The sequence below is a fragment of the Ascaphus truei genome, chromosome 19 (assembly GCF_040206685.1).
Source record: "Ascaphus truei isolate aAscTru1 chromosome 19, aAscTru1.hap1, whole genome shotgun sequence".
NCBI classification, from domain to species: domain Eukaryota; kingdom Metazoa; phylum Chordata; class Amphibia; order Anura; family Ascaphidae; genus Ascaphus; species Ascaphus truei.
This window is the reverse complement of record NC_134501.1, coordinates 15,039,991-15,066,522: the sequence shown is the minus strand read 5'-3', so window position 1 is coordinate 15,066,522 and position 26,532 is coordinate 15,039,991. Positions and strand designations below refer to the sequence as shown.

At 42.2% G+C, this 26,532-nt stretch overlaps 1 protein-coding gene across 1 annotated transcript; it reads left to right on the top strand.

Annotated features, from left to right (window-relative positions):
* The first annotated feature begins 4,713 nt into the window (after nt 1–4,713).
* On the top strand, nt 4,714–25,655 carry HSD17B2 (hydroxysteroid 17-beta dehydrogenase 2). The gene is made up of 5 exons (XM_075576712.1): nt 4,714–5,205; nt 16,203–16,415; nt 17,439–17,624; nt 23,178–23,315; nt 24,410–25,655. Exons 1-5 carry the CDS (start codon nt 4,908–4,910, stop codon nt 24,772–24,774), a joined length of 1,200 nt encoding a protein of 399 aa, XP_075432827.1. The 5' UTR covers nt 4,714–4,907; the 3' UTR covers nt 24,775–25,655.
* Nucleotides 25,656–26,532: the final 877 nt, after the last annotated feature.

Sequence of the window (26,532 nt, the reverse complement as noted above, 5' to 3'; positions counted from 1 at the left end):
TTGTAGTAGAGAAATAAAACTCTATACTTGTAGTAGAGAAATAAAGCTCTGATCTTTAAGAAGACCTACTCTGATCTTTTATCGTTAAACCTTTCTTTATACTGCAGTGGACAATCTACCATACTCCTAGTGGAATAGCAAATGTGTCGGCATTCATTTATTAACAAGTAAACATTAATCTCTGACAACCCCCCACCCCCCATTTATTTTCTTTCTTATTTTTATATGTTAAGCATGTGACAATGTATAATCCTACATTTTTACCTAAACTGCCAATCGCTTGGTGCTCCTGTTATAAATATGTAAAAATCCTGATTGTGTGCCTAACATAATGGCTTTTTCAGTCAGTGTAACTCAGCAGCTACAATGTATCCATATATTACCAAGGTAATATAAATTTGGACAGTTTACAGCTCAAACTGCGGGAAATATTGGCAACAAACGATCACAAACATGAAAATGTTGCAAAAATCATGACACTACTTGAGAGGTGTGCTAAAAACTGCTATAGAAATCGCATTAAGAGTTACAATTTTTTTAAATGCAGTATTATTTAATACTACCGAACAGATTTATATACAGTAAGTGTTCACAGAACATTTTCACTTTGCCTCTGGGATTATCGTCACATCTTCCCTGTATTTGACTTTTAGGCAGTGTTTGCTGATTTTCTATTCCGTTTTTCACTGTTCAACCAATGTACACAGAAACTAGATATACTGTAGCACAAAGAACAGCTCATTCTCAGCATATAGTAAAAATGGTAGTGTTAGATCAAGGTGCATGCAGAATCTGGATAGAGAGAGGCCGAAAAGAGACACGTGCAAAGTTGCACTCGTGATCAGGAATAGTGGATGAGTTAAAACTTCATCTTGACTTGGGAAATGAGGTCAAACAGGTGAACGAAATATTAACTATACACAAGAACAAAAAATAATTAAAACTAGTCCACGGTAGGTCTGAGGAATCAGTAACAGAACTACAGCTAGAGGCAGTATACTTGCAGTGTTCATAGTAATAAGCGACATCTAATTACAATCTTCCAGTTAACCCATTAGAGCCTGCTTAAATCCAAGTATCCAAACTTGGATATAAACCAGCTCTAATTATGATTCCTCAGTCTCCGACCTACCCTGGACTAGTGTTTATTATTTTTTGTTCTTGTATATAGTTCATATTTTGTTCACCTATTTTGCTGCATTACCAAATAAAGATTACGTTTCAACTCGTCCACTGGTCCTGGTCACGAGTGCAACATTGCAGAATGTGCCCACTTTCTGCCTCTTATTGTACGCAGAGACTTATCTGAAAAATGCTGCTCCCTGAGAAACTGTGAAGAACAAACTTTTCCTTGGGCAAGCTGCCCTTGAACATAATATTCACAGCAGCACAGAAGCTGCCTGACAATATAGTGCACTGCCAACTTCAGATAACCAATTAAAAGGTGTATTCATTGTGTGTTGCTGGAAAGGATGAAAGTAAATGATTTGAACCTGGAACACAAACACTTGGATCATACAGATGAGTCGGGTAGGAACCTTTTACTGGTGTCCTTATATATCTTTCTTTCTTTCTCTGTCTTGTTCTATCGCATGTGAAGTGGGAACTGGAGTTGCTTATGTGTTGTGTGAAATGAATTTGGCTTGTCATGCTTTATTGCTCACTGTTTATTTTGTTCTCTGTACTGGCTGTCTTATCTTGTCTACATAATGTACACAGGAACTTTGTACTTAGTGTTATTTCATGTTCAGGTGTAGGACTGAACATGAAGCAGCCGAGTATGTGCACCCGGGTCCAATCGCATACCATCTGCACCGTGTCCTGAACTTATACGATGTCACCTCTAACCTTCTTTAAACAGTAATATAAAAATGCTTATGCTTTTTATATGGGTTTTCTTCTGCAGCACTTGGGGAGGAGATTCAATAACCTTCAATAGGAGTTAACGCACTGCGATTCTGCGTTAACTCACCCATAGCGGAGGTTAGTCAATCACCCCATAATGCTTAAACATTACATCAAGTGCCAAAATATATCAAGACAGAGTACAAAAAGGAAGGTTTAGTATATTAAAGGGTTTTACATTATTTCTTTACAAAAATGATATATTATAAATGTTTAATAGAATCTGTTCATATTGTATCATTCACAAGGTAAACAAAGTGTCTGAGATGAAGGCAATTAAAATGTAGTTACTTATTTTAATTAAGGAATAATTAAAAACTCATGTAACCCTGCGTTCCCCAATGTGCAAAAGCAATGCAATGCAGGTGCCCTTTTGCAGCCCAAGGGTTGAGCTTGCATAGCTCCCGTAACATTGAATGGTAGTTTAAAATTAAGTTTAGAACAAGCTAAAGGCGGCGTCAACAAAGCCTGTTATTTGTAGACAGAGAATCGCTGGTGCTTACTTTTTGAGGCATGGTTTATTGTAACTACAGCCTGCGTGTGCACAGGGAACAGATCAACAACATGGATTAGAAGTACACAGCAGACTCATCCCTGACCTACTGTACAGTATATGTTAGTGCAGTATTCATGCGATGGAGGCATGGGGAGAACAAGAAAAACCAGACCATTGCTTCACTGCTTTAGTCTTCTTATGCTTTTGAGAGCTATGTTGAGTGGATCAAAAAGTACTTGGAGCCATATTAAGTTCGGCTCCATATTGGTCTACATTTTCATCCATTCTTGGTTATTTTGCTTTGTAACTGCTAAAAGGGCCTCAACCACTAACCCTTTCCCTGCCAGAGATGCCCACAATGTATTGGGCTGAAGATACAATGGGAGTTGTTTATTAAACTGTAACAGTGTTAATTGGGGGCACTCTCACACAGAAACTCCTATTGAAGTGAGTTGGAGTGACCGATCAGCACTATCACAGCTTAATGAATGAAAAGACTGCCAATAGTGGTGAAGGCCTTGCATCCCACCCCAGGACACCAGCCGACATACTTTTCTTTCCGAGGCTGTTACGTACTTTAGGGAAGCTAATTTTTTTCATAAGGACGTCAACCCCTTTGGACTCATGATAGTCTCCTGTATTCTTAGAATAAAAACCATTGATCGGGAAGCATTATACCTTAGTTCTTACACCTAGATTTGTCATTTTGATTTTGTCCCAAAGTAATAATCAACAGCAGAGTCTTGCATATCATAAGAAGTTTTCTCGATTGTGTTTAGAAGGTTTTTTTTTAATAGAAAATATTAGGTATAAATGTAACCCCCTGTGTGATGAGATCCACACACTCGCACTGCCCCCTGGCAGGTTCCTCTCCGAAGTTCTATGGACATTTGACTGTTAATGGACATAATATCAGCCAATGATAACAGCAGTGGAAGACGTGGGACTAAGAGGGAGAGGAGCCTTTATAAAGTGGGGGGGGGGGGGGCATGTTGAGTCAGATCTGCGTGGACCTTAGTACTATCGGGTTCGGTAGAGGATTGGAGAGGATGCACATGGCAGCAGGAGCAGTGAGTTGCAGACCGGATGTGATAGAGAGTTTGGATGCTGTTGGAGGGGACCCTCAATGGCTACAAAGCATAGCCGTACCGAAGTACAGCCCTGCAACAGTTAGAGCTCCCACGGTGTGCCGGCACCATCACAAAGCCAATATACCAAGGATGGGGTGGCTAACGCACCACTGACACTGATTCCCACCTGCACAGCGTTATTCGGAGTGGTATTTTATTGTATGTGGTGATCCAAGCTCCCGCAGGGCTGGCCTTAGGTTTTGCGGGGCCCAAGGCGGCGCCCTCCCCCCACCCCCTGTAAAAAAGTTAAGGAAACTTGCCTTGACTAGCGTCCCTCCTCCGGCAACGTCACGGTGGCATGTGACATGTTGCCATGGCAAAGCGTCTTCATATGACGTCGGTCACCATAGCAACACGATGCTACAGGAGACGGCCCGCTCCGGAATAGGCAAGACCTCTCTCTGCCGGTCCGGGGGCCCTGCGTTTCCTCCTTCTTCTGTGGGCGCCGGGATCCAACTTCCACCCGACTGGAAGGGGGAGCGAGAGGTGGGTGGGCCCTCACTCTCCTTCCTCTGGTCGGGTGGAAGTTGGATCCTGGTGCTGACAGGAGGGAGCGCGGGGGCCCCCGAAGGTACGGGGCCCAAGGTGGCCACCTTGCCAGAGCTGAGTGGTACAACAGGTTTACTGTACCCTTAAAACTTTGGCAACCTGTAGTCCTCAGCAGTGCTGAGGATCACAGATTGCCAAAGTTATTAAGGGCACAGTAAACCTGTTGTACCATCCGTATGCTGTCTGCATTCTCTCCCGCCGTCTGACCGTAGGCCACGAGCGGCCCATTGAGTTATCTATAGGGACTCATGCCCCCACCTCAGCAATAGTCATAAGTCTGAGGGGTTAGATAAACAGAAGCTTTGTTGGGGATCAATGTTTTCAGGAAGGTCCCTCTTCTGTGGGGGAGAACATTTACATTGCGGAATGATCAAGACTCCACAGTCCAGCAGAAGTCCAAACGTTCAACTGAAATGTCTACTTATTGTACACTTAATAATATTCCTACAATAGGGGTGTTAAGTCAATCACAAATGGAGAGCCAGGGGTCAGTGCCCCACCGCAGCACTACCGTAAGTCTCCAATCAGTACATTAACCCCTGTACCAGAAGATACTGTAACACATTGCAGTTTTTCTTGTACTAGTAGGGTTAATGCAACTCCTTATATAAGTGGCGTTAACTCTGGTGGGGAGGAGCCTGTATACCAGACAAAGAAAACACACACACACACACACACACAAAAGAGGTGGGAAGGAGTTTAATATTTAGACCAGCAACTTGGTAACAACCCATCAAAGTTTAAATATCCTTTACATGGCTAAAGGAAGTAAGCCTCTGAAACATTGTACTGCTTCCCTGATCTTTTTGTTTCCCCACTGGCTGTGAATGGGATCTTACCTGAAGACTATAGAAATGGACCAGTTTGATTCTTTGCTGTTCTACTTGGCAGTCAGTGCTGTGTTTAGTGGATCAGCCCTTCACAAATTAATGAAGAACAAGGTGAAGATGGAGCACACTTTAGTCCTCGGTCTCCTGTCACTGCTGATACTGGAACTTCTCTGCTGCTTTATTTTGTCTGACAGTTTGGGCTTGACCTTATTCTCTCTAGCCTGCATCATCTATTACTTTTTCATACCTGTCAAAGATATCTTACCCGCTGAAAGCAAGGCTATACTTATCACAGGTAAGGCAAACCCATGTGTGTTAAGAATGCACACTCATAAACTATTTCTGTATATTTTGAAACTGGTAATCTAGTATAGCATTTTCGAAATGCCAGATGTTGTTTTAATGCATTCATTTTGTTTAGAAAGTGTAACCATTTAAAAAAAAATGTAGAGAGAGAAAAGTACTTGAGCCCTTTATATCATTCGGATTTAGCATTTTAAGTGAAATATAAAATGTCATTGTGATCCAGTACATGTTCACACTTAAGAAAAAGAGTCATTTTTACCAACCTGAAATTTAAAGAGAGCATGCAAGCATCTTTCCCTGGGAACTACAACATTCAAATACGACAGGACAGAGTACAAGGTTTTGTTAATAAAGTTAAACAGCAAAAGCATGTGAAGGGGCCGTCCTAAGTAGCAGGCAACAATCCATAACGAACTAACATGTAATTAATTACCTTTCTTGCAAAGATCCAATCACCCTTAAAGTGAAAGTTTTAATTGTGTTCTGTAAAAAATGTATTACCATATACAGCTCAACCCCCTTATAACGCTGTGCTTGGGGTCCAGAGAATCACATCGCGCTATAAGCGGATCGCGTTAGAAATAATGTACAATTAAATGCATTGTACAATAACGTATTTAAGATACCAATAATCGTGTTGTAAAGTATTTATAAATACGCAAATTGGGAGCCACGCTTGCATCGCGTTATAAGCGGATTCGCGTTGTTACGGGGTTGAGCTGTACTTCTGTACATTTTGCTGTTTGTCTAATTATAACTACTTTACACGATAAAGAATGGAAACAAAGTTGTAATTGACAATTTACCTGCGCATAACAGGTTTCATAAACAATTGTATCATAACAAATATTAGGTTACAATCATAAACTGTTCCCAGGCATGTGGTTACCACGGAAACATCACAAAATCATTTAAAATACTTACACGTTTGTTGTTGGCTTTTACAGTTTATATTATACAGCTTCTTCATATACAAATCATATGGTAACGAGCACTTTACCGACTGTACCAGCGGAGAGCCTCAGTCCTCCGTTTCTGTTAAGGTTATGCTAATAACGCAACGATATTTAGCGCCTGCTGAAAGCCGCCCGTACTCACCTCTAAACCCTGAGCAGCATTGTGTTATTACTCCAAATAGCTTGCAAGGGAAAAGGGAAGGTCTTAAGTGGTACCCTTATGAATGAACTGAGTGTAGGGATTAACCCTTTCATGACATTTGTTATACTAGCAGATATATTGTGGAACATAAAAATGGTTGAAAAAGCAAAAAATGATTTTTTTTTTTTTTTTTTTTTAAGGAATTAACTATAATATGTCGTTTAACGATGAAAGTGAATGTTAGCTACGTTTTATGTGGCCTACTATTGTTTATATAATTTAGGCTATAAAGTCGGAGTTTACCTGAATTATTCTACAGTACATATGAGAAAATTATTTTCAAGTATACAGAAGTAACCAAAATAATATTTAAGTACATACATTTCAGGCAAAAAATATAAAATAAAAAATGTAACATATATAATATTCTAGCTAGTATAGTATATGTAACACCCTGCTTCGGCTGTTGATATAGCATGTCGCACCGCTGACAGCGAGAGCCAACTTCCAGTCCGTCCCCCAGGCGATCGCAGAGGGGGCAGATGAAATGCAGAAAGTTGTCTCCATCATCCTACAGCAGCAGGAGACCTCCGGGCAGCTCAAAGCGTTGGCAGTGTGAGGTAGCCATGTGGTTGGATACGGTGATGGGGAGCAGCGCAGACATAGGTCTGGGCTGGATGATCACCGCGTGTGCGTCTGCTGCGGGAGCTCACCCCATGGGCGGACGATTAGCTCCTCGACTCCTCCCTCTGGTGGAATCAGGAGTCCCGTGCAAGATGGAAGGGGCGTGGCTTTGGCGCCAAGCCCAGATAATTTGCAAATCGCGAGCTTGCATCTTGCAAACTCACCACGCGGTTCTCTCGATTTTTACGGGAACCGCTCTCAGACCTCAGGATCCTCCACAGGGACCCTGAATTCTATTTGTCAGTTCCTGCGACGAGTTCCATCTTGGGGGATGCTATTTTGTAAGCGGCCACACCGGCTGGAATACACCATAGGCACTATATATCCTCCCCTACTGCAGGCGGATAGTCCCATCTTGGGGGTGCTATTTTCAAGTCATCCACACTGGCTGGGCATACTTTCCCGCCCCAGCAAACCCCACAGGCAATTCTCCTCACATAGAACACACGCCAGAGATGGTACAACTTGAATCTTTATTGCAGGTGTTCACAGCTCATCACCCATGCAAGACAGGTACAGATCAAAGGCACTTCACTAACCTATACCTCGCAGCTTGAATGCATCTTTCCTGGGTAAGAGCATAGCTCGCACGACCCTTCCCTGGAATCAGCCCAAGGAGCTGGAGCCCCCAAGAACCTATCCTCAGCTCTCTTACCCCCTGATGGGGTAAGGGGAATCCAGCCACCTCCCTAAGGAGAGGTTGTCTGGAACAGCGAGCCTACATTTAGAGGGATGCCATGTTTTATACCACAGGGGAGGGTCCCACTCCTTAGGCCCGGTAAGAGGGCAGCACCCCTCCAGGAAACCCACCTTCAGGGTCACATGCTCCAACGGCCCCAGCTAGCACCTGGAGACCGCAACAAATGATCAATCTCACGATGACTCATGTTATGAGGGATTTAACCCCAACACTGCCTGCTCCTTTCCAGGACTTGGTGTTGGAGCCGGAGAAATAAGTAGCCAGGATCACTGGGCTTCATTTACTAACGTTCATGTACAACGTTCTTTCCCAATGCGCTTGTGCAGTTTATTTTTTTGTAGTTCATCCAGGTAACGTTACGTTGGTTGTTTTGCTAACGGACCTTACGTTTGCATATCATTAGCCTTGAGGATACCCATTAAGGAGGGAAACAGTTACCTATTTTGGGATCATTACGTTATTTTCACAGAATCCTTCTGAGGGTCTACCTCAAAGATCCACAAAAGGTCTTGTCAATAAAGAGATTAGGTAAAGATCGTAACATATCTCCAGGCATTTAGTTACTAAGAAAATAATAGATGTGAAATATATGTTGTAAATATGACCCACACACCCAATTAACATTCATTTAATTCTATAGCTACACAGAACTGGTTTACAAGAATATATTAATAGTGCAATTATCCAAACTTGAAATCCTATTTTGTTTTCCACAGTAGTTTTTAATCAATTGGAATTTAGGAATAATTTTAACATTTGTATTTAGCAGACTTTAACACATCCCCATTCTACACCTCACCTCGTAAATAACCGTTGCCAGGGGATCAGAGGCAAAGTTATGAGTTCCATGTGTGCTGGTCTCTAGGTATTTGGTTAACGGTAAAAAAGGATTACTGAAATGGCAGTATTAAATTACACCGCCTTGGTGAACATGTTTCATAGAATATGTGCCAGGTGACTTTTGATCTGCGTCGTAACCTTTTCACTGCCAGGTGGCCTGCTAAGCAACGAGATTAACACATGCACTTTTAAGGCTGTGCACTAGTGTTGTACCGGGTCCTACATTTTCCAAAAACCAGGTAACAGGTACCCGGGCAAAATGAACTATTGTGCTCGGCCGGGTACCCGGTTACCCGGACGGCACTTACCTGCCGGGTGAGGAGGACCGCGGCGACATCTGGGAGCAGCAGCAGATGTCCTGGTGGCGGTGGCAGCAGCAGATGTCCTGGTGGCGGTGGCAGCAGCAGATGTCCTGGTGGCGGTGGCAGCAGCAGATGTCCTGGTGGCGGTGGCAGCAGCAGCAGATGTCCTGGTGGCGGTGGCAGCAGCAGATGTCCTGGTGGCGGTGGCAGCAGCAGATGTCCTGGTGGCGGTGGCAGCAGCAGCAGCAGCAGCAGCAGCGTGTTCAGTTGGCGGGAGCAGCAGGAATACAGCACACAGCTGATGCGGGTGGGAGCCGGGGAACCATGTGATCGGAGCAGGAGCGTTCCGGGTAACAGGTACCCAGGGAAAATGAACCATTGTGCCCGGCTGGGTACCCGGCGCACTTTCTCACTGACTACTCCACACCTCTGCAATGCCCTTCCCCTCACTATCCGACTGGCACCCTCTCTCTCCACATAATAGGACCTTTCTTAAAACACACCTCTTTAACGCAGCATTTAGGTAGCACCGCGACTGATACTATATATCTCGGATGCACTGACCGGGGCCCTTTGTAGACACACTTATCATAACACTTTTCTACTGTCTCTGTAAATTCTCCTTACTTACCACTTAGGTTGTAAGCTCTTCGGGGCAGGGACTCCTTTCTAAAATTGTTTGTCTGAAGCTCTTAGTCCCATTACGTGTTATATTATCATGTCACGTGTATTACTGCTGTGACGCGCTATGTACGTGGATGGCACAATATAAATAAAGATATACATACAAACATACACATATACTTACATACGCCCGCACAAATACATGCAGACACACACATACACACACACACAAATACACACATACATACACATGGTGCTTGAGTGTCCTCTTCAGGGGAGACCTCGAGCTTACAACCCCCAAAGAGCCAGAACTGTCAGTCACCCCACAATGCAGTGCGCAGCATTACTCAATGCATTGTGGGGCACGACCTCAGAGCAGTGATTGACAGTAAAGGGTGTAAGCTCGCAGTCGGTTTCTTGGCCACGTGCATACCAATACACATGGTGCTAATTGTGCGGGGTTCTAGGCATCTTAAGACACCAATGCATGTGTTAATGCGACCTCTGTTTAAGGCTATCTGTAAATACTTATTCTCAGTGTAAAAGCAATAGGGGGCTCTGTAGGCAGGCTGCAAAACTCAGTTATAAAATAGCATTAAATATATCAAATAAAAAAATAAACAAAATCCACGGTTTTTAGTTGGATTTTTTTTTGTGTGCCTTTTTTGCCCATTTTGTAAACCGTGCAAGTTTGCAGAACATGTATCTCAGATGGCACCTTTTAAGAGTAAGGTGAGGAGCGAGAATGAATGAAAGAAACAATACATTCACAATGAAGTGTTATTGGGAGGGTTCCATAAATGTGTCCCTTTTACATATCTTAGGCACATCAGCAGTCTTGCTCTACCTCACCCTCCTTGCCACAGGCAGTCGTTACTCCCTAATATGTATGGAGCTATGTCCATAAATCGCAGGCAATGTCTATAAAACCCAATGTTCCTATACACTATAGCAAAAGGAAATTGTATTTCTCTTTAATGTACTTTAGAAAAGTTTCACCCGCTAGGCCATTAGATTAAATTGTCCTTTGCTATTTGAATATTTAGCCCTATGCTATAACAGTATTTCTGCTTCCCCCGAAAGCTTGTTTTCTCGTGTAATGGACTATTGTTTAAAAGAACATTTAAGGCTCTGAGTTTACAAAAAATAAAACAGTCATGGAAAAGGAAAAAAGGTTTCAGGTCAAGGAGAGTGGGATATGACAGTGGAAAGGTGTATTAGAAGAGGATCCAAGGAGAGAAAGACGAGGGTTTTAAAAGAAAGTTGTCAATGTCGTTAGGAGTGATATTGGGGGTTATCGCCTTTTTTTTTCTGGGGCGCATGCAGCGCTTTGTAACCTCAGAATTATGAGGAGTGTGCTGTGATATCTCTTCTACTTGAGGAATTAGAATGAAAAAAGGGATGCAAGTGAGGGAACCCAAACCCCAGACATGAGACAGATAAAATCATCAAAGACGTTTGAGGTATCTGTGATGGTTTCATGCCTTTTTTTGTATGCATGGTCACTTTATTAATTCTTTTTATAGATAAGTCATTCTATGCATTAAAGAGACTTAGTAAGCATTGGATCCTTTAGGTCAACAGTGCCTTGTATTGGTAATAGAGACAGCTCTATGTGGCATTGCAAGGCCGCTGCCCGCTGTGGTTCTTACCTCGGCTGCCGGGGCGCGCGGCACCCGGTCACGTGGACCTCCTCTCCTTCCTGAACTCCCGGCAGCCCCTGCTGCCCATGCGCGCCGCCGTGGAAAGGCCGCGCGCGCGCCTACGGCCCCTGCCTTTCAGTCCGGCGAACTCAACCCGCCCCTTCCGTCGCGCGCTACTATGTCCATCTCTACTGCCGCCAATGTTATTGTTCCGTTCCCACCTGTTCTGCATCCTGCCTCAGCCTATCAGCGCTCTACCTACATCTGACATCACCGCTGGAGGTTCTCATTGGTTCCTGTCAGTATTTAGTGCCTCCAGCCCTGAGCTGATTGCTGAGCATAGTCAGTCTCTAGTTGTGCTTGCTACAAGCTACTTCGCAGTCTGCTTTTGTCTTCTGTCACAGACCCTAGCCTGAACCTGGACTCCCGATCTCTGGCACCCTCGAACCCCGGCTCGCTCAACGGACTTCTACCTTCTCCTCTCCTCGACCCTGGCTTTGGACACCGACTACTCTTGATCTCTCCTACTCCGGATCTGGCAAGTACCTGTACCACTCTACTCTCTCCTCTCCCGAACAAGGCGATCTACACGACTCTGCTTACTGGACCCGCTCACGCGGCTGTAGGGCGGTGGTTTTCCTGTATCCCCACCTCGGCCTCGCGGTCCAGTCCGGTTTGTGGTGAGCACTCCTATATTCCCGTGACAGGCATTAGGCAAGTCCCCTTTCTCCCTTTGCTTCACGTAGTAACATTTAGATTTGTGTGTGCTTCAGGGTAACGATTTATTTGTTCCGTCTTGCTATGTACATTTGAAAGAACCATATAAGAATAATGTAATGTATTGTCATGTAGAGTAGGGCAGAACTGAGCAGTTTCCTAGACTAGAATTGTCTAGAGATTTCCAACTCCCGTCCACAAGAACCCCAACCAGGTCAGGTTTTAAGGCTATCCCGTCTTCAGCACAGGTGGCTCAATCCTTAAACCTGACCTGTTGGTTGTTCTTGAGGAATGGAGTTGGGAACCATTGTTCTAATGCATTACCAAGAATAACCAGAGTCTTGAGACCCTTATTAAAATTTCATTTATGTATTTCAGGCGAAGTAGCCACGGAACATTTTCTCATTAGATTTGTGCAAATAAATGTCCCACCTTTCAATATATATCAAATAGTCCACAGCCCGGTTCTTTTCTCACTTTATTCTGAGACAATAGAAAACATATTTTACAGCATAATCTCAGTCAGTTGCATCATTCAGGCATATAGAATCTAGTTAGAGTGGAGAATCCTTAGCTTGGTTGTTCTGAGCTGGTGGTGGTAAATTATTCTGAATACTATGAATCCAAATACAATCTATATACATTTTAGCAATCACCTGTTTTTCTCACTGTCCACCCAATTTTCTTAGTCAATCATCAACATTAGAACCCTGGTTCTTCATTTAGCAATATTTACTTTGATTTGCACAACCGTCTTTGTTCTGTCACTAAGTAACTATAGGATTAACTATGTTCCTTTATCTTTAAGGCCAGTCTCTATTGTATTGTCTTACTAACTATTTAACTAACCTTTGATTCCAAACTGCAGACCCTATAATATGCAACTCAGCAGACATTAAACACACCAAGTTTCATACTAATTGGAAATTAATAAAACAAGATAGATTCTTAAGTCACATTAAACATGTCCACACCAGCGTTTCTTCAGACTGGTTCATCTTCTTATCTCTGCAGAGGTAACTAATAATTTTCCAATATCATTTCTAACGTAATACTAAATGACATATTTTAACTAGTTACATGCTGAATATATATCTATAGATAGATAGATACAATATAACATCTTAATTATTTAGACCTGAAATCATCCTATCTTCAGCCACCTGCTTTACCGTCTCTGTACATGAATTAAGATATCTATTTACGAAAGTCACCAAGCTGAAAAACTGGAGGAAAACCAGTCTTGCTGATGTAATACTTATTAGGCTGGCACATTAGGAATACAATGTGCAAAAACATTTTAAGAAGTTCATGGAAATAATTAGTTAATTAGCAGAACTTTAAGGCGTAAGATGAAAACACATGCACAGCCATCATTTGACCTCTCGCAGGAATTTCAGCTTTGCAAAGCTCGAGTCTGATCCTTCAAGGCACAGGATGTATCATACAGTGCTATTTGTCACTCTCTCTGGCATCTCGCATACATTTTTCACTTCTCATGCTGTGACCAGCCAACACTCTGCAAAGACACCATGATCTTTGTAAAGATTGCACACTTTGTAGGACTTAACTGTGAATGTGTAGGATGGGCAGTAAATAGCAAGGCATTACAATCCTAAACCTTTGTCTGGGAAATGTTAGTTAGAGAAGACTATCAAAGTGGAAAGAAGATTGGTCCAGAATATTGCCGGTGGGAACAGATTTCATAGCACACACTAGTGCTGCTATAGCTACACTTTAGACATACATCTTGATATAGTAAATCATTTATGTATTAATATTGTAAAACACTGCTGGGAAATGAACTTTTGCACTTAAGGAACTGGAGGTGGGTTTAACGCTGACAAATTGGTTTTACAATACATTTCAGCCTCTTGGGCAGAGAAGGAGATAACTATGCTGTCCAGCCTTGGATCAAAGGGAACACAATGCTTTGAGATAGCTAGTGGAATTTTTTCATAAAGTTAAATGTTCATTTGAAGGGGCAATTCCCACTACTTGTTTTTATTTGTATCCCCTTTTTTTTACATCAATGGAAACGGGGGGTCGTCCGAGCGTAAAAGGTGCTATTTTCAGCTCCTGGGACTCCCTGTTTCACAAGATACTTATTGCCGAAGGCCGGATTCGTACCATTTCCTTCAGGGCTAATAAAATGGTGGTTTAAATCTCCTACATCACGCGGGCCATTAGGAAGCAGCTGCATCTTCCCTCCCCTGTTGGCCTACATGACCCCAGGGGGGGTTTCAAAGCAAGGAAGTACCAGCGCTCCCTTCCCCGGTAAGTAACTTGGGTGCAAGGATGGTCTTTGGAGATGAAATTAACATGGTTCAGCTCCGGAGTACCTCTACTTCTCATCCACTAGGCATTAACGGCCTGGTTACGTCCTTGGAGGTTGAACCATATATTGAGTGCCTTATTCCATTCTTACACCCAGATCCACAAATGTGTGCTACACTTGACCAAGCGTGTACCCCAATTCATATGAATGTCTTCCAATGGCTCATTACCATGCATGGAAAGTTCACCATTGCTTGCACTTTTACCATAACCAGGTGAGCAGGAGGCAAAAATGCCTCTATCTTTTCATCACATAGCCGATAATAAACGAGACAGATCTGTACAATGCCCGACAACCTTAATTAGGTATATTCTTTGTTGAAAATGTGCCTGGGCTGTCATCTGCTTTAAAGATCTGAGTAAAGCTTATTCTCAGTGAAACTTGAAGTATGAAAGTGGTTAGTATGTTGTGTGAATCCACATACTTCATCATTTGAAGGGTGAGCTTGGGCTATTTTTTTCTATTAAATTGATTAATGTGACCTGGGAGATTGCTCTGCAGTTTTTGCTCTGTAATATGCTACAGTTCTTTGATGATATGTGTTTAAAACGGAATGCTTTTTGACTGATATCAAAAACTGATATCTTATCATCACCTTAATCTATAAAGCAGCAATACAAGTACATTTTGTATACATCCACTGTGTACTGCCAATCTCCTGTATTTAAATGAACAAAAAAGCTGTATGGTGCTCTAACACAGACCCAAAAAGCTGCCAGGCTTCTTATGATGTAATAGCCATAATTTTATATCCTTGAAGTGTCCCACACTATAAATAGACCATCTATGAAATGATATCACCACATCCAATAACATCAATAAACCGGAAGAGTAACACCTCTTGTTTGGTGAATACTCACACTTGCTTGTGTCCAGCCTTACTCATTGACTAGGATTTCTGTGGTGTGTAAAGGAGCAAATAACTCACTGTTGTGTAGAATGGTCTTCAGTGGGTCTTTTCCTTCACAGGCGTGTGCTGCCGGTTCTCCAGAGGTTTCAACAGGTTCGGCGAGGGAGAGATGGAGCACTACTAAAAAATACAATTGCTAGAGAGTGGGTCCCCAATAAAAAGGTTTAATGGATCAGCGCTTGGTACAAAAAAATGAGCCCTAAGGCCCTCACTAACGCGTTTCGAGCTCCCGCTATTTCTCAAGGTGCATCTTGAGAAAGAGCGGAAGCTCGAAACGCGTTGGTGGGGGCCTTAGGGCTCATTTTTTTGTACCATGCTCTGATCCATTAAACCTGTATTTAAATGCACATTGGTTCTGTTTCCCTTATCAGTGTTCTAGTTCTTATTGTATTTATATGCTTAGGACTAAAATTACCTCATATATACTGTATAGGCATACCCCGCATTAACGTACGCAATGGGTCCAGAGCACGTATGTAAAGCGAAAATGTACTTACAGTGAAGCACTGCCTTTTCCCCACTTATCGATGCTTCGGTACAGCTAGGGAGCCGGTATTGCTGTTCAGGACGTGCCGACAGGCGCTTCCGCGAGCTGCCGTTTGCCTATTGGGCGAGGGGAATCAGCGCGTCACTACTACGGCGGTCTGTAGGGCAGAATTAGTGTCTGTACTCGCGAAGCGAACGTACGGACACAGGGGTATGGGGCTATCGAAAATATGTCCTTACTCGCGAGTGTACTTTAAGTGAGTGTCCTTAAACCGGGGTACGCCTGTACCGTGCTCCCTGAATATATAAAGGTTGGGTGTTCCTGTGCAGTCATTCACATAACATTGTAACACTCGGAGGTAGAGGAAATGGAGCTATAGTGAAGGTGGAGGCAAAGTAGACGCTAAACAACCAGTTACAGCAGAGAACGGACCGGTACACTCCTCACACCCCAAGCAATAAGGTCGCCATTGTTTTCGTTTCTCTATTTCTACTGCTTTTAAACCCCATAATCTCTTTATTCATGTGTGTCACTTCTGTGGAAATCTCAGAGCCTGACAACAAATGCCGTTCCTGGCTGATCCTTACAGATATATTTCTTTTGGCTGGATCATAATAATTTTGTCATTTTCCCCATCATTTAGGGTGTGATTCTGGGCTTGGACATGCACTAGCTAAGCACTTGGATGAACTAGGTGTTCTTGTCTTTGCTGGTGTTTTGGATAAGAAAGGGCCGGGCGCTGAAGAACTAAAGAGGATTTGTTCACCGCAGCTGTCCCTGATCCAACTGGATGTCACCCACTCTGGAGAGATAAAGGAAGCCTACATTGAAGTCAAGAGTCTGGTGCAAGATGCAGGTACTGACCTTTCCGATATGAAAGCCGTTCCAAGTCAAAGCTTGAATGAGATGGTATATTGTTTTCTCTTTTTTTTTGCCAACCCACTACTAACCCCAATCAGAGAAGATGGTGGTTGGCTGTGTAATACGTTAGAAGGATGAGACAACTTAATCATAGAATTACTTGGAATAACGATATGATTGAGACACTTTTTCCACATCCATTGATGGCTTTTTTGTAACCTTGGGCAACTCGGCCTTCTATCCCAATTTCTGAAGGTCAAAAATCTAGACGTTGCGGTCTATGGCATTTTACTTTTTAGAGAGACAAATGTTGATTTTTTATATATATATATATATATATACTGTATATACTGTATATATGTAAAAAAAACACATTTTTTTATAGATACACACACACACACACACACACACACACACACACACACACACACACACACACACACTGTTGGCTGCTATATAAGAAAGTGATTGGAAAGTAGAGTGAATTCGTAGAAAACCATACTAATCCATTTTTTCCCAGGCAATGTTTAATTGCTATGAATGCTGTTCCTTACATTCAATTGAAATGCATTACTCTTGTGGAAGTTCAGTGTAACACATCCGAGATCCTTATAGGAGAGAGTGTTTTTCACGAAACTTGCTCCTGTTATCAGTGTCCGTGCCTTGGTGTATTATGCTGTGACCATTTCAGGCCCTTTTTTGTGTGATTACCAATAAAGAGTTGAGGTAACGTAATAAAGGGGATCTTCCTCCTAGTATTCACCATGTGATTGCCAAAAGAAGGAATTTGATGGCAGGGACCAGGGTGCATAGCTGAAGAAGCAACATTTTGTAGCCTTTTAGGCAATCAGACATTGTTTTTCTCTAACGCTATCTCTCCCTATACCTCTCCTTATTTCCATCTTTCGTTCTGATGGGTAGCCTAGCCCCACTTTTACAAATGATAAAATGACATGTAATAAAAACCGAGTTTACTTTATCCACTGAACGACTCACGTCACCCTATTCCTTTCTTCAGGGTTATGGGGCATTGTGCACAATGCTGGGTTCCTTGGCTACGTGGCGGACGGAGAGTTGATTCCCATGAGCGTGTATAAGCAATGCATGGATGTGAACTTCATCGGTGCTGTTCAAGTCACAAAAATGTTTATTCCATTGCTACGGAAAGCCAAGGGAAGGCTGGTTAGCATATCTAGCATGGCAGGTAAGATTGTCAATGCAGGTAATGAGAACAGCATGTTGCAGGTCCACTGCTGGATGGGAAGTCCAAAAGCGAAGAGTGTGCAGCGCACAGCAATGAGTGAAGAGAGCAGGTCTGGCAAACGAAATCCTTTATTGAGAAGTCATAAAATAGAGGGCTGCAACCCTTCTACGCTTTTCGTGCTAGTGCACTTTATCAAGAAGTGCCATACATGGTATACCAAACATTTAAATACAGCCGACTGCCGTTTTTGGCGCCAAAACAATGACGTCACAAATCCCCATTAGCCAATACGAATTGCGCCTCTAGCGCATGCGCCACGCGACTAAGTTCAGGAGGTGTCCCTGCCACATACCCGGTCAATTCACAGTCTCAGGGAGTCACGCCTCATCCAGAAGCTCACCCGGACGCTATGACAAAGCTCTACCAGCAATAAGAGAAACTCCTCCGTCCAATGAGGTAGGGGAGGGTGTCTCTGGGCAACCCACCCCAACCTTCAGGGTAATCTTAGAGCCCCCCTATAGGCTTAGTACTGTTACAATCTAATAGTCATTACCCAGTTATGACTAGGACTGCATATGAATTGGATGAGATGATGGGTGCAGGCATCTCCGCAGATGCATCTCTATGCAATGTTCTGGAGACAGACAAAATAACTGTCTTTGTTTAAACAAATGTTAACGTTATGGTCAAGGGAACACATACCATAGACAGAAGATACAGCTGTAGTAGAAGAGCAGGTAGAGGATGGAGAATTATATTTGAATGGACTGAGTTTAATCCCGTTGCTGCCAGGTGAGCCAGCCAGCGTTGCGTTACGCTGCAGGCCCTAATGGGAGCAATTGGGTATATAAAATGTGTGTATGTACATATGCGCACAGTCAGTTTATATCTGCCCCCTGGTCTCCCATTATTCATGGATTGAGTGGCAGTGATGGAGTTCACAGGTTAATCCAGGGGTGCGCAATCTTTTGGCACTGCGTCCCCCTGCCAGCACTGCCTCCGTGTTCGCGCCCCCCCCTGACCCACAGCATCATTAAACACCGCATTGTTCCAGTGATGACGCGGGTTATGTGATGTCACGTGACCTCGATGCCACATCACCATAGCAACGTGTCGTCTGAGTCAAGGTCAGAGACACTGACAGAGGCCTCGCGCGGTACCCGGCATTTAATTTAAATGTAAGCGCCGCGCCCCCCCCAAACAAATCTTGCGTCCCCCCAGTTTGTGCACCCCTGGGTTAATCCAATGGACCCTACAGTTCAAAGTTGATTGGGTCATTTTATTTTTAAAGGTTTTTCAATCAATCTGCCCACATTAATTTAGAGTCATCAGGCCACACTAGCCTCTCCTTAACCAGTAATTTCCAACCTTTTTTTGGTTAAGGAACCCTATGTGAAATTCTGAGGAACCCAAACCCTCTCTAATAGTGCGGCTGAGATCAGATGTATTGTAAGGAACCCCAACCCTCTCTATTAGCGTCTGAGATCATATGCATTGTAAGGAACCCCCAACCCTCTCTAATAGCGCGTCTGAGATCAGATGCATTGTAAGGAACCCCCAACCCTCTCTAATAGCGTGTCTGAGATCAGATGCATTGTAAGGAACCCCAACCCTCTCTATTAGCGTGTCTGAGATCAGATGCATTGCAAGGAACCCCAACCCTCTCTAATAGCACGTCTGAGATCAGATGCATTGTAAGGAACCCCAACCCTCTCTATTAGCGTGTCTGAGATCAGATGCATTGTAAGGAACCCCAACCCTCTCTAATAGCGCGTCTGAGATCAGATGCATTGTAAGGAACCCCAACCCTCTCTATTAGCGTGTCTGAGATCAGATGCATTGTAAGGAACCCCAACCCTCTCTATTAGCGTGTCTGAGATCAGATGCATTGTAAGGAACCCCAACCCTCTCTAATAGCGTGTCTGAGATCAGACACATTGTAAGGAACCCCAACCCTCTCTAATAGCGCGTCTGAGATCAGATGCATTGTAAGGAACCCCAACCCTCTCTATTAGCGTGTCTGAGATCAGATGCATTGTAAGGAACCCCAACTCTCTCTATTAGCGTGTCTGAGATCAGATGCATTGTAAGGAACCCCAAGCCTCTCTAATAGCGCGTCTGAAATCAGATGCATTGTAAGGAACCCCAACCCCCTCTAATAGCACGTCTGTGATCAGATGCATTTTAAGGAACCCCAACCCTCTCTAAAAGCGCTTCTGAGATCAGATGTATTTAAGGAACCCAAACCCTATCTAATAGCGTGTCTGAGATCAGATGTATTGTAAGGAACCCCAACCCTCTCTAATAGAGCGTCTGAGATCAGACACGTTGTAAGGAACCCCAACCCTCTCTAAAAGCGCGTCTGAGATCAGACACATTGTAAGGAACCCCAACCCTCTCTAATAGCGTGTCTGAGATCAGATGCATTGTAAGGAACCCCAACCCTCTCTAATAGCGCGTCTGAGATCAGATGCATTGTAAATTCTTCTATGTTTGGTACAATTTTAAAATGACCTGAGTATTACAGGGAGCCCTTTAAGGATGCCCGGGGAACCCAAGGGTTCCTAGCAACCGTGGTTGAAAAACACAACATTGACTACATAGGCCACAAACTCTGTGCTTTGTAATGTGTTGCTGACTAGTCTCTGTGATTAGACCGGGACTCAAAGTTAAAACTGAAAAGAACTCACTGAAAACCTTGAAATCTATTGCACAGATATCTTTCATTCAAACGTTGCTTGAGGTTTACACGTGAAGAAAGTATTTCTTGTTGCATATATTCATTGTAGGAAAAAATTTAGGTACAAAATTGCACGATGACACAGCGTTTCAGGGCTCCAGGTCTGTGTGTACTTGTGCTGTTTTGTGTGTGTGTGTGTGTGTGTTTTCTCTGGCTGCCCTGTGGGGGTGATAATGGAAGGGAGGGGGGGTGAGAGGATGAAGGGCGAGGGGGTTAGAGGATGAAGGGGGGTGGGGGTGAAAGGATGAAGGGGGGGGGTGAAATGATGAAGGGGGGGTGAGGAGGGTGAAGGGAGGGAGGGTGAGAGGAGGAAGGGAGGGGGGGTGAGAGGATGAAGGGGGGGTGAGGAGGGTGAAGGAAGGGAGGAGGAGATGAGAGAGGATAAAGGGAGGGGGGATAGGAGAGGATGAAGGGAAGGGGGGTGAGAGGACGAGGGGGTGGGAGGGTGAGAGGATGAGGGGGGGTGCAACAATCTTGGAATTTGTGGGAGGAGCAGTAAGATTAGTGTTGCTCGCCATGTACAACAGTATGACTGCAGGTCAGTTATTTATAAATGATCTGACCATTACGTCATTTGTTCTAAATTTCACTCCAAGCGTGCACCAATTTGCATCAATTTGCACTATTTCATATTCTATTTCCTAAAAAAATCCTCGGAAGGGCGCTCCCTCCCAAGACCCCTCCCCAGATTTTTTACGAAATAGAATATAATTTGGTGCAAATTGGTGAATACTTGGAGTGAAATTTAGAAAAAATGACGTAACAGTCAGGTCATTTATAAATAACATTCTTCCCCACCAACGATTCTCGAGCGCGTCGCACCTTTCACCATTGTGTCCAGTATTTTTGGACAAGCCACCTGGGAACCCTATGCACACCTGTATTCCCATTTCAGAGCGGAGAACTCTTAATGATACAAATCACACGAGTCTTTGGATGAGGCCTGTTTTATACACAAACATTAGTAGATGGATAAAAGTGCATAGGAGCAGGGTTCGTTCTGGGCATGTGCTATGCAAGACATTGAGATAGATGGATAAATCAAAGTGTTAAAGACACGTTTTACATCTTTGCTAATAATTAATGAGCTCATTCGTTTGTCAGAACTAGCTTATCTGGTCTATGTAATTGGCTTCTTGATTATTTAATCAGTTGAGTATGTGATTGTAATTGCACACGCATAAACCTCTAATTTACATGTGGAATTACATTAGTGGTTTTGGTATAACAGTGCAATTATTTCCCCTGTCCTTATGTGTAATAGAACTCTTGCAGTTAGTAAGAATGCCAGGGATAGAATTGTGCAGCCGGAGCCTTTCATCCCATCGTCGTTTTCAGATAGGAAAAGGCACTGGCCGGCGGGCGCCATCGAGAATTAGGGACTGGCTAAGCCTGTCTGGAGCCTTCAGGATTATGAGATCAGAGAGGTTGATTAGGTATCGTTGTTGGGGGCCAATATGTTTTCTCAGCACAGGAGGATTTAAGATACTGTACAATTTACAATTAGACAATCTGTTTGTGTAGGATTAGTTAACTCTGGTTTATTCATGTTTTAAGTAATACACAGCGAATGCATGTTCTATCTTGTTAATATCAGATTAAAAGGTTGTTGTTTTTTGCACAATTAACCGTACATGTGGTTACTCAGTATTTCCTGACCACATGTACGTGTAGTGACAGAGCTATACTTAAGGTTATGTTGACCTCAGACAAGTTATTAATTTCAATTTGGATTAACATTTCATTGCAAAACAGTGCCTTTGAAAGAAAAGCATTAATCTTGGCAGTACTATGGAAGCCCCTGAAAAGATTTTGAGACAAACATAGGAAATAAAAGCCCGCTGTGTATATATATATATATATATATATATATATATATATATATATATATATATAATTTTTTTTTTAATAAGCTATATAAATCCTCTAACTTAAACAATACATAACCAATTATTTGTAGTAAGGAAAACGGGGAAGCAAATGATATCGTTTTTAACACAAACAGATATTCTGGACCATTCACCGTCTATAAATCTACTATTGGAAAACCAACTGCTCAACCTAAATCCAAGTTAATAGTTAACTAAGGTGCATAGGGATATAGCACCTATAGAAACAACAACGGTGCAAGACAGACTGCCTGCACTGAACCCCATTCAATGTTCACTCACAGTATAGGTATATTGACGTGACTAAAATAGTCAGAGAATATCAATATTCCCATAAATAGATAATGCATTGGATCCCTCAATATGACACGTGCCTATTTTGTAGTGTCATATTGAGGGATCCAATGCATTATCTATTTATGGGAATATTGATATTCCCTGACTATTATAGTCACGTCAATATAACTATAGTATGAGTGAACATTGAATGGGGTTCAGTGCAGGCAGTCTGCCTTGCACCGTTGTTGTGTCCATTCACCGGCTAACAATTCTGCCATACAAAGCAATGACAATTATGAGAACTGAACTTATTACCATCTACAGTTGCTGATCCTTGCTGATCCTTTTACGTTCTCTATGCATCAACAGTGAAACAACTACAGTGAGGAATGGAAACGGAGATGGAATTCACATATAAGTTGAGGATCATTAGCGTTTTCATGATTACATTTTAGCATGTTCATTTTCAGAGGGAGAGAAGCATTACAATAACATGATGAGCATCCATTAAGCACCTTATCCACCAAACACATTAGATATGTCAGAGGCCGCTGGTTTAAAGGTTCTGTGTGTCTCACTTTTGATTGTGCTTGTTGTGCTAATTGAGAAGGCATCAGATAATGGATGTGTGTTTTACTCCCTTAGGACAGACTCCAATTCCTGGGTTTGCAGCGTACGGTGCATCTAAAGCAGCTCTGTCAATGTTCTCTGCAGTGATGAGACAGGAACTGTTTCAGTGGGGGGTTAAAGTCGCTGCCATTCATCCCAGTGGCTTCAGAACAAGTATGTTTCTATATAAATATGTACATATATCTGTTAGCCAGAATGGGTTATTGAAGCATCTTTGTGCAGTACAAGAACTACTCGGAACTGCAATAAGGGCCAGAGCGTTACAAGAGTTTATATTCAGTTTCTTTCTTTTCACCTGACCTTTAAGTACTATGGGGGTTATGCACTAAGCAGTGATAAGTGCTTTTAAGTGAGATACAAAGCCATTATAGCATGATACTGCCTTCTGTGAGATTCACAAAGCAGTGATAAATCTTTTAAGTGAGATAAATGCCTTTATATCGCTATACTGCGTTCTGGGAGATTCACAAAGCAGTGATAAGTGATTTTAAATAGCCATTATAGCAGGTTACTGCACTGTTATCACTGCTTTGTGAATCTCACAGCAGGCAGTATCACGCTATAAAGGCAGTTATCTCACTTAAAAGCACTTATCACTGCTTTGTGCATAGCACCCAGAAAACCCACTTATCACTGCTTAGTGCATAACCCCCTATAAGTTTTACGTTATTCTTCAGAAAATGGACAATAATCACTACTTATGTATGTATTTGACTCACTACTGCTTAAAATAATAGATTGTATTATAATGCAGAAATAGAAAATGTTTTGTTCTATATCAGTTTTTTTTTTTCAACTTACATTTATTTATTTATAAAATGTTTTACCAGGAATAAATACATTGAGTTACCTCTCGTTTTCAGTATAGAGCATTACTCCTACGGAAATTAATGAATTATAGGAGTTATTACTTTTTGATCCATTATAATTGTTCTTTTGCAATGTTTAATAAAAAGGTTTTCGTGACAACCTCAAATAAAAGTTCCAAAACACATTATTTTGTATGGTATACCGAATATGTATTATATATTACAAAGTTATTGTATTTAAAAAAAAATCGATTTATAAAAACAATATTTGTAGGTATATAGTACGAATTGGCTGGTGTTATCTTGAGTTAGAACAACATTAGGAAGTTAACCCTTGGTTCTTAAGTTGAAATTCACAATTTATTTTAACATATTTGAGACACCTCTATTATTTGACTTTCTGTTGGTTCCTAAACTGGTACCTTTTTGATTTTGTAGACATTTTAGGCTCTCAAGAACATTGGTCCAGCCAAGACCGGAAAATATTAGACAACGTAATGCCAGATGTAAAAGAAGATTATGGTGAAGACTACATCGCAACCCTAAAGGATCTGTACCCCCAAATGTTTATCTCATCTTCTGCGGACCTCACCCCTTTTTTGGAAGATGTGTGCCATGCGTTATTGGCAAGAAATCCTAATTACTCGTACACGCCAGGCAGCTCTGCCTACTTTATTCCCTGCTTGTTCCGCTATTTCCCTATTTGGGTTTATGATCGTTTTGCAATCAAAGCTTTCCAAAGCAACAAAAATCTCCTCCCCAAATCCTTAAGGATTTCTCAGACTAAAAACAAGAGCGCATAGTCTGCCATAAAACTGTGCAAACTCAATAGAAAACTGGTACAATGTCAGTTATGGATTTGGGAAGTCTTTGTATATCAGATCTACTCAGTGCTACCCTGTATGCTGTTGTGTGCACATAAAGTGGCTCTTCTAATGTCATAAGGATCTGGACTGGCATTGAGACTTTGTTCTGTCACTCAATTGATCCCATGAACTACATTTATTCAACCAGTATATCAATATGATCAACAAGAAAACACTGCAAGAACAAATACATTGAAAGACTCTTCAAGTTTCACTTTAATGAACAAATGAATCCATCTGCACTTTCTCTTTAAAATGATGGGGCATTAAGATACACAAGTCTTTTTGCTTTAGTGGGCACAAAGCTCCAAAGCAAGCTGCATTTCTGGTTCCCTGACAGAGTTTGGGCTAAGCATTGGTACAATCCTTACCGCCTTTTGTATCTAAAGCCGTCTCCCGCCTTAAACCTTTCTCACTGACTTCCACACCTCTGGAATGCCCTTCCTGTCCATATCCTATTAGCACTCTTTCTATCCACCTTTAAGACCCACCTTAAAATACACCTGCTTCATGAAGCATATGAGTAGCTCGGTGGCTGACACTATACACCTCATATATAAACCTTGGCCCCTTGCAGACGCACTTACCAGAACGCCCTCCCACTGTCTCTGTACGTTCTTTCTACCTACCAATTAGATTGTAAGCTCTTCGGGGCACGGATTCCTTTTCCTAAATGTTACTTTTATGTCTGTAGTGCTTCTTCCCATTATGCAATATTTGTATTATTTGTTATTTATATGATTGTCACGTGTACTACTGCTAGGAAGCGCTATGTACATTAATGGCGCTATATAAATAAAGACATAGATACATACATACCTGTTGGAAGATTTAAACATTGTTGCATACTTGCATCACAGAGAAACTCCAGATTGCAAAATCAATTATTGTGTACATCTTCCTTTGCTTTTTACTGCAAACCTGTTAATTAGCGCCAGTGATTCCACAGAATAAGACGAGCCTTCCCTTATAACTGAAGCGCCCTCATGGCCAACAGCACTGAACGTGGACATTTCAACCTAACTAATCACCTTTTATAAAAGTATCTTATGTCTTTGTAATTTGTGCCGCTAAAAGGCTTCTTCCTTTGTCTATCTCAATGCTGACTGCAGACATGTATAACGGGATAGAAACTAGACACAAAAAAGGTACATAAGCAACAAAAACCTCTTCACCGGAATGAGTATACAATAGATAGATGTCCATCCAGAGGTCTTGAAAAGCAAAGCAGAAATTCTTTGTGCAGAGCAAGTTAACACCACCTGAAACTTGGGTTTAATAATGCACACAAAGTGGAGGAATATGACAAGACAGACATTGATATAGTTCAATATGATACGGAATGTAACGTGTTATCTTATTCCTTACAGCAGAGAAAATTGAAGCACCGTACCTTGGTACATTGATGCATATTCTCAATAACTATATAACTCCAACATGGCCCACGTGGAAGCTTCATACATGGACCTTTTAATATTCTACATTGCGTGTTACTGTTTCATTTTAAACATGGAGCCAGCTCAACTCGTCATATTTGTTTTGCCCGGTATTTTATTCTGGATATGAATGACTTATATAATAATTAAAAAAAAAAAGATAGTATGTATTAAACGTAATAGTTTTTTGATTGGCAAACTGGGGCAGTATGGGCACGTGAGAGCAGCACCAGATTGAAAAACCAGGATCCGTCCAAAA